This window comes from Diceros bicornis, chromosome 1 (genome assembly GCF_020826845.1).
Source record: "Diceros bicornis minor isolate mBicDic1 chromosome 1, mDicBic1.mat.cur, whole genome shotgun sequence".
In the NCBI taxonomy this organism is placed as follows: Eukaryota; Metazoa; Chordata; class Mammalia; order Perissodactyla; family Rhinocerotidae; genus Diceros; species Diceros bicornis.
In genome coordinates this window covers 60,058,174-60,073,774 of record NC_080740.1, presented here as the reverse complement: position 1 = coordinate 60,073,774, position 15,601 = coordinate 60,058,174, and the positions used below count along the sequence as shown (strand labels likewise).

At 51.7% G+C, this 15,601-nt stretch overlaps 1 protein-coding gene across 1 annotated transcript; it reads left to right on the top strand.

The window, feature by feature from the left end:
• The first annotated feature begins 2,999 nt into the window (after window positions 1-2,999).
• On the top strand, window positions 3,000-15,494 carry PCDH12 (protocadherin 12). Its single transcript, XM_058542726.1, has 4 exons — window positions 3,000-5,885; window positions 9,141-9,241; window positions 11,203-11,351; window positions 14,801-15,494. Exons 1-4 carry the CDS (start codon window positions 3,006-3,008, stop codon window positions 15,268-15,270), a joined length of 3,600 nt encoding a protein of 1,199 aa, XP_058398709.1. The 5' UTR covers window positions 3,000-3,005; the 3' UTR covers window positions 15,271-15,494.
• Window positions 15,495-15,601: the final 107 nt, after the last annotated feature.

Below are 15,601 nucleotides of genomic sequence, written 5' to 3'. Positions count from 1 at the left end.
GCTGCCCTTCCCCTCTCTCTACTCTCTGTTCCCTTGCAATCCCTTTTCCAGGGTGCAGCCGAAGGGGCTTTCTGGAGGGCAAATCTGTGTGATCTTGGGCGTCACCCAGTCCTCCGTGCTCAGCTTCTTCACCACGATGGCATAGCTGTGAGGGTGGCACAGGACGCTGTAGGGAAAGCGCTGGGGACAAGGCCTGGCACGTAGCTGCTGTTCTCATCATCCTGCCCAGAGACCTTCAAAGGCTCCCTACGGCCTTCAGGACAAGGTCTAAATCCCTTAGCTGGGGACCTCAGGCCCTCCAGGACCTGGCGCAGACCTCCTCCTTCCTCCCCACTCCCCACACACCGTCTTGTAGTACCATAAGGAACCAGCTCTCCCACCTCCAGCCTTTGTCCTCTGCTCCCTCTGACTGCTTTGTCTCTCCCCTGCCCACCTTCCTCTGGCTCACTCTTTCATGTGCTTCAGGATTCAGCTGAGTACCCTCCATGAGGAGCCTCCCCGGACCTCCAAGCCTGAACCCAGAGCCACTCCACTGGGCCCACTTCTTTCATTTTCCCCACCCCCACCTTAGACTGCAAGCCCCTTAGGGGTCACTTTTTCTTGCTCACTGCCTTGCACATAGTAGGATGAGTGAGGGCCAGACAGCGAGGCCACCATGCAGGCTCACTGTCACCAGAGGGCAGTGAACATACCACATGTCTCTGAGCTCTGAGGAGCTGCTGAGCAGCCAGGAGCCTGGGGCCTGCACTGGCTCCCTCGAATCACAGGCAGCCCCTGCTCAAGGCCAAGCTGATGGAGCCCTAGGAAATGAGGTTTCCTGGCCAAGGAGGCAGAGAAAAAAGTGAAGGGACAAACGCAAGACCATCTTCACCATTTGCATATGAGGCGTAAAGCCTGGAAAACAATACAAAGTAAAATAATCGTCCCACATAATGAGTGCTTTCTCTGTCCAGGCACTGTGCCGAGCCCTTGCATGCATCATCTCACTGAATCCTCACCACAGACTCACGGCATGGTGACAGCACACTCCACAGGGAAGGAAAACGAGGCCCCCAAGTCTCAGAGCTTGTGAGGGTTCTGCCTGTCTCCAGAGCCTTGCGTGGGAAACGGCCCCGTGGATTCAGGCCCCTTGCTGTGGCTCGACCGGCTCAGTAAGAGGGTTGGAAACCTCCAGGAGAGGAATATGGGGTGAAAGACGGTGTGGGAAAGAAAACACAGAGGGGAAGGGAAGGAACGCAGAAGGCACTTAGGCCAGGGAGGTCCCTCAGCCGCCCCTGTCCTAATGGCCACCGGCCTCCAGGCCAACAGGCCCCGATTGGGGTTACTTGTGTTCCAATGGGCACCTCCAACCCCAAGGATGCAGCTGCAAACACCCATCTAGGGGAAGCTCGCCCTTAATTCCTATCACTTCAAATGCTTTAAGGCCCTGGACTCAGCCTCGAGGTAGGGTGCAAGGCTGGAGGATGCTAGGGGCAGCAAATTGAGGAGGGAAATGAGAAGCCACAAGCTACCTCAAAGGCCACCCAAGCCAACTGCCGCTTGCCCCCTTCCTGGGCCTCACCTTGTGAGGAGGTGAATGGGAGGGAGGCACACCTTAAAACATCCAGGAGGAGTGTCGGGGGGAGGGGACAACAAGCAGTGATGCTCAGGGACTCTGTCAAAAACAGCAGTGGGGAGAGAAGAATTGGAGGAAGAGGGGGAGAGGGGGAGGAAAGTGTGCGAGAGGGAAAAGTATAAAAACCTCCAAGACAGAGGAGGAGGAGGCTGGGGATTCCCCCAGACAGGGGCTCAGGCTGGACCAGATGCAGAGAACAATGGGCCTGGAGGCTGGGGAGCCGGAAGGGAAGGAGGAAGGAGGCCACACAGTCAGGTCTGAGAGGTCCCTGTGCTTCAGGAGCCAAAGCCATGGGCACCCTCATCGTCTCAGGGACTGCCCCAGGGCCAGTGCAAGAGCCAGAGGCTGCCACAAGGTGGGAGGAGCTGCGCAGATCACAACCCCCACTGCTAACAATGACGTCATTGCCTGTGACTCCGGGCTAGACCCTTCATGCACCACTTCATTTCATCCTCACAATTTCCTGCTGAGAGGGCTACTATTCTCATCCCCATTCTAAAGATGAGGTGGTGGAGGCCCAGAGCGGTGAAATGAGTCGTCTCACAGGACCCAGCTGATAAGTGGCAGAGCCAGAATTTGAACCCAGGCAGTTTGCCTCTGATGGCCTCTCTTAATCACAGCTGCTTCCCATGAGACAAAAATGGGTCATCAGGAGAGAGTCAAGACTGAGAGGTAGATGAGTGTGGGAAAAAGACAGAATGGGAGAGGAATAATGGGGAAAGATGGAAACAAAGAGAGACGAGGAAGGGAAGAGAGCCGGGGAGCGTGGTTTGCCCAGGAGGGGCATCAGGCCGTGTGCTGGCAGGCAGGGGCTCAGGCCCTCTGCTTGCTTGGCCGCACCGGGGCTCCCTTTCCCTCAGCAGCCGCCTTGCTTCGTGGACAGCACCTTCCCATCCGGCCAGAGACCCGGCTGCATCCTCCTCTGTGGCAGGCCACTCAGCTTCACGGGAAGTGCTCTTTCTCTAATTGGCGTTGAAACTCACAGCCCTCCCTTTTCCTGTAGGTGGGGTTTCCATAGGAAAAAGCTGCTTCTCTGTTTCCCCAGGCTAGCAACTGTTTGGAAGTCAGATCCTCACATCCTGCTCTACTGGGTCAAGTCTCTCTTGGACCGGCTCTTGTCCATCATTTGCTGAAGGAGACCGACGTGTGCCCCTCTGCAGGCAATTTTACTTCATTGGTGCTTGGACCTCTCAGATCTCTTCAGATGAAGATGTCTTTGCCTGGGAATCCTGCTAGTTCCATCATCATCTAATTATGGGACGAGGCTGTGCCAGCAGGTCTGGGGGCAGGAGAACGGGGCTAATCAGGCCCCCCAGGAAACACTGGAGGACTTGCCCAGCCTCTGAAGAACTCTAGTGGTTTCTGAACCTAGCTCATTCTGGCGGTAAGCATGATGCGACTTCTGCCACTTCTGCTGGGGCTTTTGGGGCCAGGTGGCTACTTGTTCCTTTCAGGGGAATCTCAGGAGGTGGCCACTCTCACTGTGAAATACCAAGTGTCAGAGGAAGTGCCGTCTGGCACGGTGATAGGGAAGCTGTCCCGGGAACTGGGCAGGGAGAAGAGGCGTGGGCAAGCAGGGACTGCCTTCCAGGTCTTGCAGCTGCCTCAGGCACTCCCGATCCAAGTGGATTCTGAAGACGGCCTGCTCAGCACAGGGAGGCGGCTGGACCGAGAGCAGCTTTGCCGGCAGCAGGATCCCTGCCTGGTTTCTTTTGACGTGCTTGCCACAGGGGATTTGGCTCTGATCCACGTGGAGATCCAGGTGCTGGACATCAATGACCACCAGCCACAGTTTCCCAAAGGTGAGCAGGAGCTGGAAATCTCTGAGAGTGCCTCTCTGCGCACCCGGATTCCCCTGGACAGAGCTCTCGACCCAGACACCGGCCCCAACACCCTGCACTCCTACACCCTGTCTCCCAGCGAGCACTTTGCCCTGGATGTCATCGTGGGGCCTGATGAGACCAAACACGCGGAACTCGTGGTGGTGAAGGAGCTGGACCGGGAAATCCACTCATTTTTTGATCTGGTGTTAACTGCCTACGACAGTGGGAATCCCCCCAAGTCAGGCACCAGCTTGGTCAAGGTCAATGTCCTGGACTCCAATGACAACAGCCCTGTGTTTGCTGAGAGCTCATTGGCACTAGAAATCCAAGAAGACGCTGCCCCTGGTACTCTCCTCATAAACTTGACCGCCACGGACCCTGACCAAGGTCCCAACGGGGAGGTGGAGTTCTTCCTCAGTAAGCACGTGCCTCCAGAGGTGCTGGACACCTTCAGTATTGATGCCAAGACGGGCCAGGTGATTCTGCGTCAACACCTCGACTATGAGAAGAATCCTGCCTATGAGGTGGATGTCCAGGCAAGGGACCTGGGTCCCAATCCCATCCCAGCCCACTGCAAAGTTCTCATCAAGGTTCTGGATGTCAATGACAATGCCCCAAGCATCCACATCACATGGGCCTCCCAGCCATCACTGGTGTCAGAAGCTCTTCCCAAGGACAGTTTCATTGCTCTCGTCATGGCAAATGACTTAGACTCAGGAGATAATGGTCTGGTCCACTGTTGGCTGAGCCAAGAGCTGGGCCACTTCAGACTGAAAAGGACCAATGGCAACACATACATGCTGCTAACCAATGCCACACTGGACAGAGAGCAGTGGCCCAAATATACCCTCACTCTGTTGGCCCAAGACCAAGGACCTCAGCCCTTATCAGCCAAGAAACAGCTCAGCATTCATATCAGTGATGCCAACGACAATGCACCTGTGTTTGAGAAGAGCAGGTACGAGGTCTCTACTCGAGAAAATAACCTACCCTCACTTCACCTCATTACCATCAAGGCTCATGATGCAGACTTGGGCATTAATGGAAAAATCTCATACCGCATCCAGGACTCCCCAGTTTCTCACTTGGTAGCTATTGACTCAGACACAGGAGAGGTCACTGCTCAGAGGTCATTGGACTATGAACAGATGGCCAACTTTGAGTTCCGCGTGATCGCAGAGGACAGGGGGCAGCCCCAGCTTGCATCCAGCGTCTCTGTGTGGATCAGCGTCCTGGATGCCAATGATAATGCCCCAGAGGTGATTCATCCCATACTCAGTGATGGAAAAGCCAGCCTCTCGGTGCTTGTAAATGCCTCCACAGGCCACCTGCTGGTGCCCATCGAGACTCCCAGTGGCTTGGGTCCAGTGGGTGCTGACACACCACCACTGACCACCCAAAGCTCCCGGCCATTCCTTTTGGTGACCATTGTAGCGAGAGATGCAGACTCAGGGGCAAATGGAGAGCTCTTCTACAGCATTCGGAGTGGGAATGAAGCCCATCTCTTTGTCCTCAACCCCTACCTAGGGCACTTGTTCATCAACATCACCAATGCCAGCAGCCTCATTGGGAGTAAGTGGGAGCTGGAGATAGTGGTAGAAGACCGTGGCAGCCCCTCCTTGCAGACCCGAGCCCTGTTGAGGATCTTGTTCGTCACCAGCATGGACCTCTTGAGGGACTCAGCCCGTGAGTCTGGGGCCCTGAGCACATCGGTGCTGACGGTGATTTGCCTGGTTGTACTGATGGCCATCTTCGGGTTGATCTTGGCTCTGATCATGTCCATCTGCCGGACGGAGAAGAAGGACAACAGGGCCTACAACTGCCGGGAGGCCGAGTCCACCTACCGCCACCAGCCCAAGAGGCCCCAGAAACAAATTCAGAAGGCAGATATCCACCTCGTGCCCGTGCTCAGGGGCCAGGCAGATGGGCCTGGAGAAGTTGGGGAGCCCCACAAGGATGCAGGCAAGGAAGAGATGATGGAAGCTGGCTGGGACCCCTGCCTGCAGGCCCCCTTTCACCTCACACCAACTCTGTACAGGACCCTTCGTAACCAAGGCAACCAGGGATCCCTAGCCGAGAGCCGAGAGGTGCTGCAGGACACTGTCAACCTCCTTTTCAATCATCCCAGGCAGAGGAACGCCTCCCGGGAGAACCTGAACCTTCCTGAGTCCCAGCCCGGGATGGGCCAGCCACGCTCAAGGCCCCTGAAGGTTGCAGGAAGCCCCACAGGCAGGCTGCCGGGAGACCAGGGCAGCGATGATGCCCCACTGAGCCCACCGGCCTCCTCAGCAACCCTGAGGCGGCAGCGGAATCTCAATGGCAAAGTGGTCCCTGAGAAAGAGTCGGGTCCCCGTCAGATCCTACGGAGCCTGGTCCGGCTGTCCGTGGCTGCCTTCGCAGAGCGGAACCCCGTAGAGGAGCTCACTGTGGATTCTCCTCCTGTTCAGGTAACTCGGGTGTGGGCAGCTCTCTCTCTGGTCACCCCTGGACCACCACCAACAGCATCAGACACCCCCATTACCCTCACATTCCTCCTATTCATTCCTTAGGCTCACCAGGCACTTTATGGTGCATTAACTGCAGTGGTTGGCACGGCTCTGGGGTCAACACAATTTAGCTGTGTGATTTTGGGCAACTTACTTACTGTCTCTGAGCCTTAGTTTCCTGATCTGTAAAATAGGGATGATGGTAAGAGCATCTGCCTTGCAGAGTTGTTCTGAGGATTCGATCAGTTAAAATCTGATCAAATTTTTCCTATAAAACATTTACTCAGGGTGCCTGGCACAAGTAGATACAAAGCAAAGGCACTGACTAAGCAAGATTTGGAGCAAGGCTGCCTGAGTTCAAATCCTGGCACCACCTCTTCCTAACTATGACCACAGGGACCTCACTCTGTTGAAGATGTCTATGTTAACAGCACCCATCTCCTAAGTTTGCTTGAAGATAAAATGAGTGCCCTTAAAGCCTCTAGAATAGTGTTTGGCATGTAGTCGGCACTCAGCAAATGATTACGATTACTTCTGCAAAGTGCATCTCCAACTCCACCTGCCCTCTTCCCATCTGGGCAATGTCCCCATGAAGTGGACTGGCATGGGCATCATTGCCTCCAGGCTCAGGGGCTGCATTTGACTTGTCTGAGACCCCAGATCTTGCCAGCTGGCCATGCGGAATGGGACAGCAGAAATAACCTTTGAATTTGGGAGTTTGGCAGATCTGGGTTCAAATTTCGGCACAGCCGCTTAGGAACTGGGAAACCTTGGGCAAGTCCTTTAACATCTGAGCCTCATTTTCCTGATCCATAAAATGCAGATTATGATGCCAGACTTACCCTGTATCTCCCTCCCATGGGTTTGAGGATTAAATGGGATGATTAAGGACAAAGTGTCTAGTGACCTGGGATTCCCTAGACACAAATGAGAGATCTTTTTCAGGGATGGTGCCTGATCTCACACTCATATCCGCTCCATTGCACCCCAGATAAGTTTTCCTGCGCCAGGCTGCTCGCTTAAGGCACGCTTCTGTTTGGCCAGGCTATTGGCTCAGGTTTCCTGTGGAACAAGGACACGGCTTCCTTTCCCTACCCCCTCCCCAGGAAGCCACCTGGAGACAGACTAGCTGCTCTCTTAGGAGTCTTGCCCTGGGCTCTATGCTGCCCCAGAGGTTGCCCAGAGCCATTCATTCATTCACTCATTCATTCATCAAATGCTTATTGAATGAGCTCTTTGTGCCAAGCACTGTGCTGGTTGTTGGTGAACAGAGACAGTAGAAGGCAGGCACTGCAGGTGTCCCCACTGGGGTCATGGAAGGAAGGACGCCCAACTGGGATCAACTTGAGGGTAAGAGGCAGCTTGCCTAATGCTCATGTCTTTCCAGCAGCAGAGTGCCACAGTGGAGTCAGATCTAGGTTCAAATCCCAGCCCTGCCACTAATTGCTGTGGAGCCCCTGTGAGCCTCAGGTTCCAATCTGCAAAACGGGTGTGATGGTATCTCTTCCCTTGGGTTATTGTCAGAATAAATGAGATTATATACCACCCAACAGTTATTAAGTGCTTATCATAAGATCTATTACTCAGTGATTTATATATCTTTCCCTCATTTAATCCTCATAACCACAACCACCACATGACCTGGGCCTCATTATTAGTCCCTTTTTACTGCTGAGGAAACTGAGGCTCAGAATGCTTATGTAATTCCTCGGGCCACACAGATGGGAACTGGGGCAGGGGCAGGTTTAGGATTTGCATCCGAGTCTGGCTGACTCCCGAGTCTGGGCTCTAACTGTGAAGTGACCCTTAATGAACTGCACTCAGCTCAGGGGGTGGCACTGGGGCAGTGCCCCTGAAATATCACCTGTCACCTGGGAAAAGGGTGGCAGGTGCCTCAGGAGGGCTTCTGGGCCTGGGCTGAGAGGTGGGATCTGCCCTGAGGCAGGCACTGGGACCCTGCCCCTCCCAAGTCACAGTGAAACCCCCGTCCTGACCGCCTCCTCTTCCAACTCTCCTCTGAGGTTGGCACTTTCTGTCTTGAGCTGCTCAGAGGGGCAGAGTGGGCTTCTCAGGAGGAGTGGGGGTGGGCCGAGGCAGAGGCAGTGTTTCCAGGAGTAACAACCCAATCTCCTCGCATTTGCAGAGCATTTTAAACTTTCAAACCACCTAATTAATCCTGACAAACCTGTGAAAAAGGCTGGGCGGGTATGTCTAGCTCGAGCTTAGAGATGAGGAAACTGGGGTCTGAGTATGTCTGAAAACCTGCCTGACATTACACAAGCTAGAAATGACCTTGAACTAGAACGCAGCCTCCCAAGAATTGGTCTGTTGCCTTCTCCCTTACAAGGCCTTGCAGGGTCTGGCCCTGACATCTCGCCCAGCCCCTGCCCCATTCTCCTGCCTTTCTGAAACTCCCTTCATCCCTTGCCCAGACCCTCACCCTCCCTCCACTTGCCAAACTCCGGTGGAACCTAGGGGTCTCAGCAAAGGTGCCTAGCATGTAGTATGAATTCAATAGACATTTGTAGAAATAAAGGAATAAACTCCCCCTCTACCACGCCACAACTTCCTCCTTGCTCCAAGCTGGGTGAGGGGCCCTCCTCTGCTCCCACAGACCCCCCTCCATTCCCAATCTGTTGCAACCCTTGTAGTAACTGCTGTGCCCTGTCTTCCCTGGCAGACTGTGAGCTCCTTGAGGGCAGCGACTAGGCCTTGTTCTCACTCTTATTCTCATTGATTGAATGACAGGATGAAAAAATGAATGATTAAATGACACCATTTTGCCTTCTCTAAAACATAATCTTACATCTAAATTGGCTAAATATTTGAATACTGCTGAAGAGGGGGGAATAACTCTTTAAGATAATCCTTATCGAAGTAATAATGAATTTATGGTCAGGAAATGCCTTTTCACCCCCATCCCACAGATTCCACCAGGAGCAGATCACTTAGGGGAATGAGAGTGAGGGATGGGCCCAGAGGGTCCCCATTCTCCTCTCAGACACCCAGGTCCTGCGGTAACATGGCAAAGCAGGGAACCTGCACAGGTCCCTGCCTCTGTCACATCACCGCTCACCATCCCCCATCTGATCACACAAACATCTGAAGCTGGAGGAAAGACTATAAAAAGAAAGCACGGCATTGAGAGAAACATCCGGCGAGGAAGTGTGCTGGGTCGGAATTGTGTGGAGTCAACAGATTTTTCCTGTCTTGTAGCAAATCTCCCAGCTGCTGTCCTTGCTGCATCAGGGCCAATTCCAGCCCAAACCAAACCACCGGGGAAATAAGTACTTGGCCAAGCCCGGCGGTGGCGGCAGGTAAGCAGCATGTAGCCCCCACAGGCTTCTCAAGACCCCCAGCAGCCTGCCCTCCCCCCTGCAGCTCCTGCGACCTGAGGAAGGGTGAGCACGTCCCGGACTCTGCTCCCCTGGGAGAGTGCAGCGAACAGCATCCATCCCTCCACCCCAGGCAGCTCAGTCCTGGAGCAACTGTATTTACAGTATTTACAGGACCCAGAGTCACTAAGGAAATGACTTCATTCCTGAGGCTCTGACTGTCTGTCCTCTGATTGTAGAGGTGCTGGGTTAAGGGCTTTAAATCTGTAACTTTCGGCTTTCTTTCTCTTGACCCTTAAACATAATATGAGGGCTCCTGGCTAAGGACATGGGTGGGTGAGTCTGTGGGTGTGTTCCTTTGAGCTCTCCTAGAATTAAAGAGACCTCAAGAGGACATCTGATCTAACTCCTTCATGTTACAGATGGAGAAACTGAGGCTGTAAGTAATTTGATCCAACCCAGCTATGTAAACTTGAGGAAGCCAGATGAATCCTCAGGGTCTTGGTTTCTCATCTGTAAAATGGAGGTCATCACTTCCTTGTAGCGATGGGGTAAGGATTTAATGATCAAATGTAGTCTAAGCCCACAGCCAGTGCACAACCAATGGTAAATCCTTTCCCCTTAAAGTGACTTAGCTCAAGGTCACACAGCCAGTGAGTGGCAAAGCTGGGACCAGCCCCCAGGGCACCTGACTCCTAGTTCAGTGCTCTTGCTGTGACAACTTGTAGCTTCTCCTTTGTAAAGATGGTGAGAGGTAACATAGAGTGGCAGTGAGTACACACACTCCAGAGTCATAGCCTGGATTTGAATTCTTGCTTTATCATTTAATCTATGGGGACCTTAGGCAAGCTGCATAATCTTCACAGGCCTTGGTATTCTCGTCTGTACAATAGGGATGATAACAGGAGAAGTCCTTACAGATGTGAAAGGTTTGATGATAAGGTGCATATACCTTGCAAAGCATAAGGCCTGACTCAAGAGTAATTGCTCAATAAACATTAGTTGTTGTCATTACTTGCAAACTTGTCACCTCCCTGCTTATCCCTTCATAGCAACAGAAATGGCCACAGTAAAAAAGCAGAAAGGACCCCTAGGCCTTAAAGGCCCTCAGAGAGCCTTCCTACCTGCTGGGATGAGGGGCCTGTCCCCCCATGCTGGGGAAATGGCTTCCCCCAGGTGACAAGGAGGGCTTATGAGAGGGAGGGGCCATGGTGGAGACAGCAGGAGACAAGGCAGTAGATTCTGAATAGCTTTTGGATGCCTCACCTCAGCTGCATCCTCTACTGACCTGCTCTTCTGGTCTGGGATTTGGACTCAAATAGGGAGGAAGGAACATTCAGTCACTCAGTCCACAAAGCATTTATTAAGCACCTACTATGTGCCAGGCCCTCTTCTCAACACTGGTGAGAGAGCAGAGAATGACACAGACAAAAACCTCTGTCCTCACTGGAGCTCAGACTCTGATGGAGGGATGGAGGGATGGATGGATGGATAAATGGATGGTTGGATGACTGCATTGGATCAACTGAAGTTTACTAAACTCCTACTGTGTGCCAGGCAGTGTGAAAGAATAGGAGGGACAATGGTGAGTAATCCTATCCACGCCTTCACAGTCACTTCTGTTTGCTGAATGCTTATAACGTGCTGGGCACTGTGCTAAGCTCTTTACCTACAATGTCTCCTTTTATTCTCGCAACACCCCGTGAGGTGGGTGTTATTTTATTACCCTCATTTTACAGATGAGAAAACAGACTCAGAGTAGGCAGGAGGGCTGGGATCAAACAAGCCAGGTTGGTCTGACTCTGAAGGCCAGGCTGTGGATCCAGTTCCCCATATGGATGAATGAATGCTGGCATGAATAGAAGAATGTTCATGAGCAGGAATGAATGAATCCGTGTGTGAATTTCCTCACTCGTGGACTGGGTTGGCTTCCATTGCAGGAGTGCAATCCCAGACACAGATGGGCCAGGTGCCAGGACTGGTGGCCAGGCAGAACCAGACCAGGAGGAAGGGCCCTTGGACCCTGAAGAGGACCTCTCTGTGAAGCAGCTGCTAGAAGAAGAGCTGTCGAACCTGCTGGACCCCAACACAGGTAGGGACTCCTTAGGGTCACCCCGACCCTGCTTCTGCCTCCACAGTCCCCTCATGTCCCCAGGCTTCAGAGTTCTACTCCAGTCCACCGCTGGGAAACACAGCCATTCTATTTCTGGGGAGGAATGAATATCATCAATATTTTACTTTCCCTGAAGCTCCAGAAGGTCTTTGCTTGTTTAAAAACCAGATTCTATTTTGATTATTCATTTTAAAAATCATCATAAAAATAGCGAACAATTACTGAGCTCTTGGTATGTACCAGGTACTGGGGGAAGCATCTTATACACATTATCTCAGTTAAGCTTCCAAACAGTCCTTGGATGCAGATATTATGAGCTCCAATTTAGAGATAAGCAAACTGAGGCTCAGAGAGGTAAGGAGCCTGCCCAGAGTCATCCAGCTCATCAGTGGTTGAAGGGAGCCAACCTGGGCCTACCTGCCAGCCGGAGACCTCTCCTACTTCCTAAACCACTCATCTGCATTTCTTTGGTGTGTCTAAATATCCTTTTACCCTGAGAACTGAGTCAACTCTTTAATGTGCTAATATTTCTAACTGAAACAAAAAGAATTTTCTCTAGAGAAACAATTAGTTTTGATAATAAATGCATAAGGTGAACTTTCATTCAAGAATCTGCTAGCTGCTGGCCCTGCTGTGGACACAGATCAGCCTCCTTTAGGTAACAGGTCACACGTCCAACCATCCCAACACTGTGCTTTTCTGTTTCTGTAGTTAATAATCTATTTCTCATCTGGATATATCCCGTGTGCTGCATCTGGCTGCAAACACACTGAATGCATGGCAGGGACTCCCCTTTCCTTGGTTAAAAAATATAGCTAACGTTTATTGAGTGCTTTCTATGTCCCTGTTCTAAGTGCCTCATGAGAAAATCTTATGAGATAGGGACTATTCATTATCCTCATTTCATAAAGGAAAAAACTGAGGGGCAAGGGTGTTTAACAATTTTCCCAAGGTTGCGCAGCCAATGATTATTAACACAGGCAGTGTGGCTCTAAATTAAAATTAAGTAAAATGAAATCTAATTAAAATTAAGTAAAATGAAAAATTCAGTTCCTCAGTCATACCAGCCACATTTCAAGTGCTCAGTGGCCACATGTGGTTAGTGGATATTGCTTTGGACAGCACACATATAGAAAGTTTTATAGGACAGCACTGTCTAGATCTAGAACTATGAGGTCCAATATAGTAGCCACTAGCCACACGTGAAAATGGCTGGTCCTAATTGATGTGATATAAGTATAAAATACTCTCCAGATTTTGAAGACTTAGTACGAAAAAAAATGTAAAGTATCTCATTAATAATTTTAAAAATATTGATTGTGATAAAATGATGATATTAAATATTAAAATATTTTAAAAATTAATTTCACCTTTTCTTTTCTTGGCTACTAGAAAATTTAAAATGACCTCTGTGCTCACATTGTATCTCTATTGGCCGGTTGTGGGCTCAGTTCCCACGTGGTCTTGCTTCCCCGCAGCACAGAGGGCAAGGAGCACAGAGAGGCCGTAGGAAGTGGGAGGATGAACAGGGCAGCAGGGATAGAAAAGCCCATGCTGCTCACAGGCTGGACTGCGATGGGGCTACTGGGAGTGCGCCCAGCACTGGGGTCTTGGCTGCATCAGATAAAAGCCCCACAGGATGTGATGATGACAGTATTTTACCGGTTGCATGAGCTCAGCGAATCCTCCTAGCAACCCGACAAGATGAGTACTACTATTTCACCACTTTATGAGAGAAAAAGGAGGCTCAGAGAGGTTAAGCAATTTCCCCAAGGTCACAGTGCTCATAAACAGCAAAGCTGGGAAATCAAACGCTGGTGAGCCCAGTGCCCACCTGCTGCTGAGTGAATTCCCCATCACTTTTCAGCCATTCTCATACACCCCAGTGATTTTCTCATTCTAAGCTTCATTCCTTCTGAAGCACTCTGACCCTTATACAAGGAAAGGCCTGCTTCTGTAACACCAAAAGAGTTCCAAACGTATTATTCCAGAGTCTCAGGGAACTAAGGTTTACATTTCCCAAATGTCCAAGGTTAATATTTATGTTCATTCAATCATTCAATAAACATTCACTAAGTCCCAGGCGTGGACTGGACCAATCGGGACGGGGCCTGACTCTGCCTCACAGCCTGCACAGTCCCACACTGACAAGGCAAGACCAAGTCTCATTTATCAATATAAATAGAAGCGATTAGCTGTATTTTGGAATAACTTTTCCAAATTACAAGAGTAATATTTGGTTAACGTAGAAAAATGTAGATAAACAAAAAGAGAATGAATCACTTCCGCCTGGGGGTAATTTCAGTTAACACTTTGACATACCTCCTTCCAATCTTTTCTTCTCTGCACCGATTTTAAAGTGGCTCACCTTAAGCAAACATTAAATACTTGTTAAAGTAGACGTGCCTTATTTTTTTAAAAGACACAGTTTCTTAACCATAATACTTATACTTTCTTCCCTCTAGCTTGGCCTGGGACTAGTTTTTCAAGATAGAATTTTCTGTTGAAGAGATGGGAAAAGGAGGAGTGTGATGGTGGCATTGGGGATCTAGAGGACAGTTTTTCACAGCCTGTCCCTTTCATGGGGCAGCCCTCAGGCAGCCAGCCCCTTTGCAGCCTTCCTCTAGGCCAGGGTTTCTGGCAGCTGGAGAGGTGAAGGTTGAGGAGTTGAGGGCATGGGCCAGGTGGTGACAGTACAGACCTGGAAATCCCAGAGGCCACAGGTAGGCACCTGCAGCATCCAGCGGCAGGAAGAGTGGGGAGGGTGGTGCAGTCACAGGGGCCATCAAAGTCATCAGGCCTTGGGTCAGATCCAGGTTGTGTTGCCTGGTAGATGTGTGACTTAACTTCTTGGAACTTCAGTTTCCTCATCCTTAAAATGGGATAATGCTCTAGACTTCAGAGGTTTGTGTGGTGGTTAAATGAGATAATTATGGAAATTGCTTGGCTCGGAAATATTTAATAAGTGGTCACTATTATTATGAATATGAACAGAAGGCAGCACGAAGCCAGGAACTCTAGCCTTGGCTAAGAAAAGGGATTTTTACCCCCCATCCTCAGCTCGTGGTGCCCTGAGGGAGTGAAAATCCTGGCTGTACAAGAATGGGGGGAAAGACACCTAGACCTGAAACACACCACGGACCGGGAAATTCTTTAGAAAGAGGCCAATTTCTAATTCTAGGCCTTCATTCTCCTCCTGCCTCCCCCCCGCTCGGCTCATGTGGGTACTTCAGTCAGCCGCCTTCCTGCCTAGCGAGCTTCCCTGTCAGGGCCTCTTCCTTCCCGTCCCGCGCTGGTCTCCCCATCTGTCCCCCGTAATTTCCCTTCCCTCCTTTGTCCGGTGCCCTTGCCCTGCCCACAGCCCCACCCTCACCCGCCCAGCCCTTCCCTAGGTCCAGCGCTCACTGCGTCCCCTCCTGCCCCCGCAGGCCTGGCCCTGGACCGTCTGAGCACCCCGGACCCGGCCTGGATGGCGAGGCTCTCTTTGCCCCTCACCAGCAACTACCATGACAACGTGTTCTCCCCGGACGCTGCAGCTTTGGAGGAGCCAAAGACCTTCCAGACATTTGGCAAGGCGACAGGGCCCGAGCTGAGCCCGACAGGCACGCGGCTGGCCAGCACCTTCCTCTCGGAGATGAGCTCGCTGTTGGAGATGCTCCTGGAGCAGCGCTCCAGCGTGCCCGTGGAGGCTGCCTCCGAGGTGCTGCGGCGGCTCTCCGTCTGCGGGAGGACCCTCAGTCTAGACCTGGCCACCAGCGGGAACTCAGGCACGGAAGTACAGGGGGACTCAGGTAGAAAGAAGGGGACTGAGGGCAGGACCGGCAGCAGCAGCAGCAGCAGGGGCCTGTGGATCCAGGAACCGGGACCCCTGGGAGAAGATAGGGAGCCCAGGCCCTGAGGATCCTGGTACATGAGCTGGTTTCTAAAATCTCTGAACTCAGTGACCAGAGATGGCTGGAGAACTTTAGGCTGACTGATGCTGCCCCACAGAGAGGGCAGGGGCCTCAGGACTAACAGCTGGCTGACCAAAGCAGCTCCTTGTTAGGGGCTGGCTCTGCCTGTGAGTTTTTTGGAGAATGGAGACAGTTTGTGGCTGAGATAAGTGTTTGCTGGCAAAACACATGTAGAGCACAGAGGGTTGGTCCTCTTGTGGAGCAGATGCCAAGGAGTGTCACAAGCAGGAAAGGATGGCCTCGATGCATACTTGAGGGCGGGGGCTAGATCCTGGA

Bases quoted from the DNA above. Each gene is read 5' to 3' on its own strand.
- PCDH12 (XM_058542726.1), top strand. From the start codon at position 3,006: ATGATGCGACTTCTGCCACTTCTGCTGGGGCTTTTGGGGCCAGGTGGC. The intron at 5,886-9,140 runs GTAACTCGGGTG...CCTGTCTTGTAG, and splicing joins TGGATTCTCCTCCTGTTCAG to CAAATCTCCCAGCTGCTGTC. The intron at 9,242-11,202 runs GTAAGCAGCATG...CCATTGCAGGAG, and splicing joins AAGCCCGGCGGTGGCGGCAG to TGCAATCCCAGACACAGATG.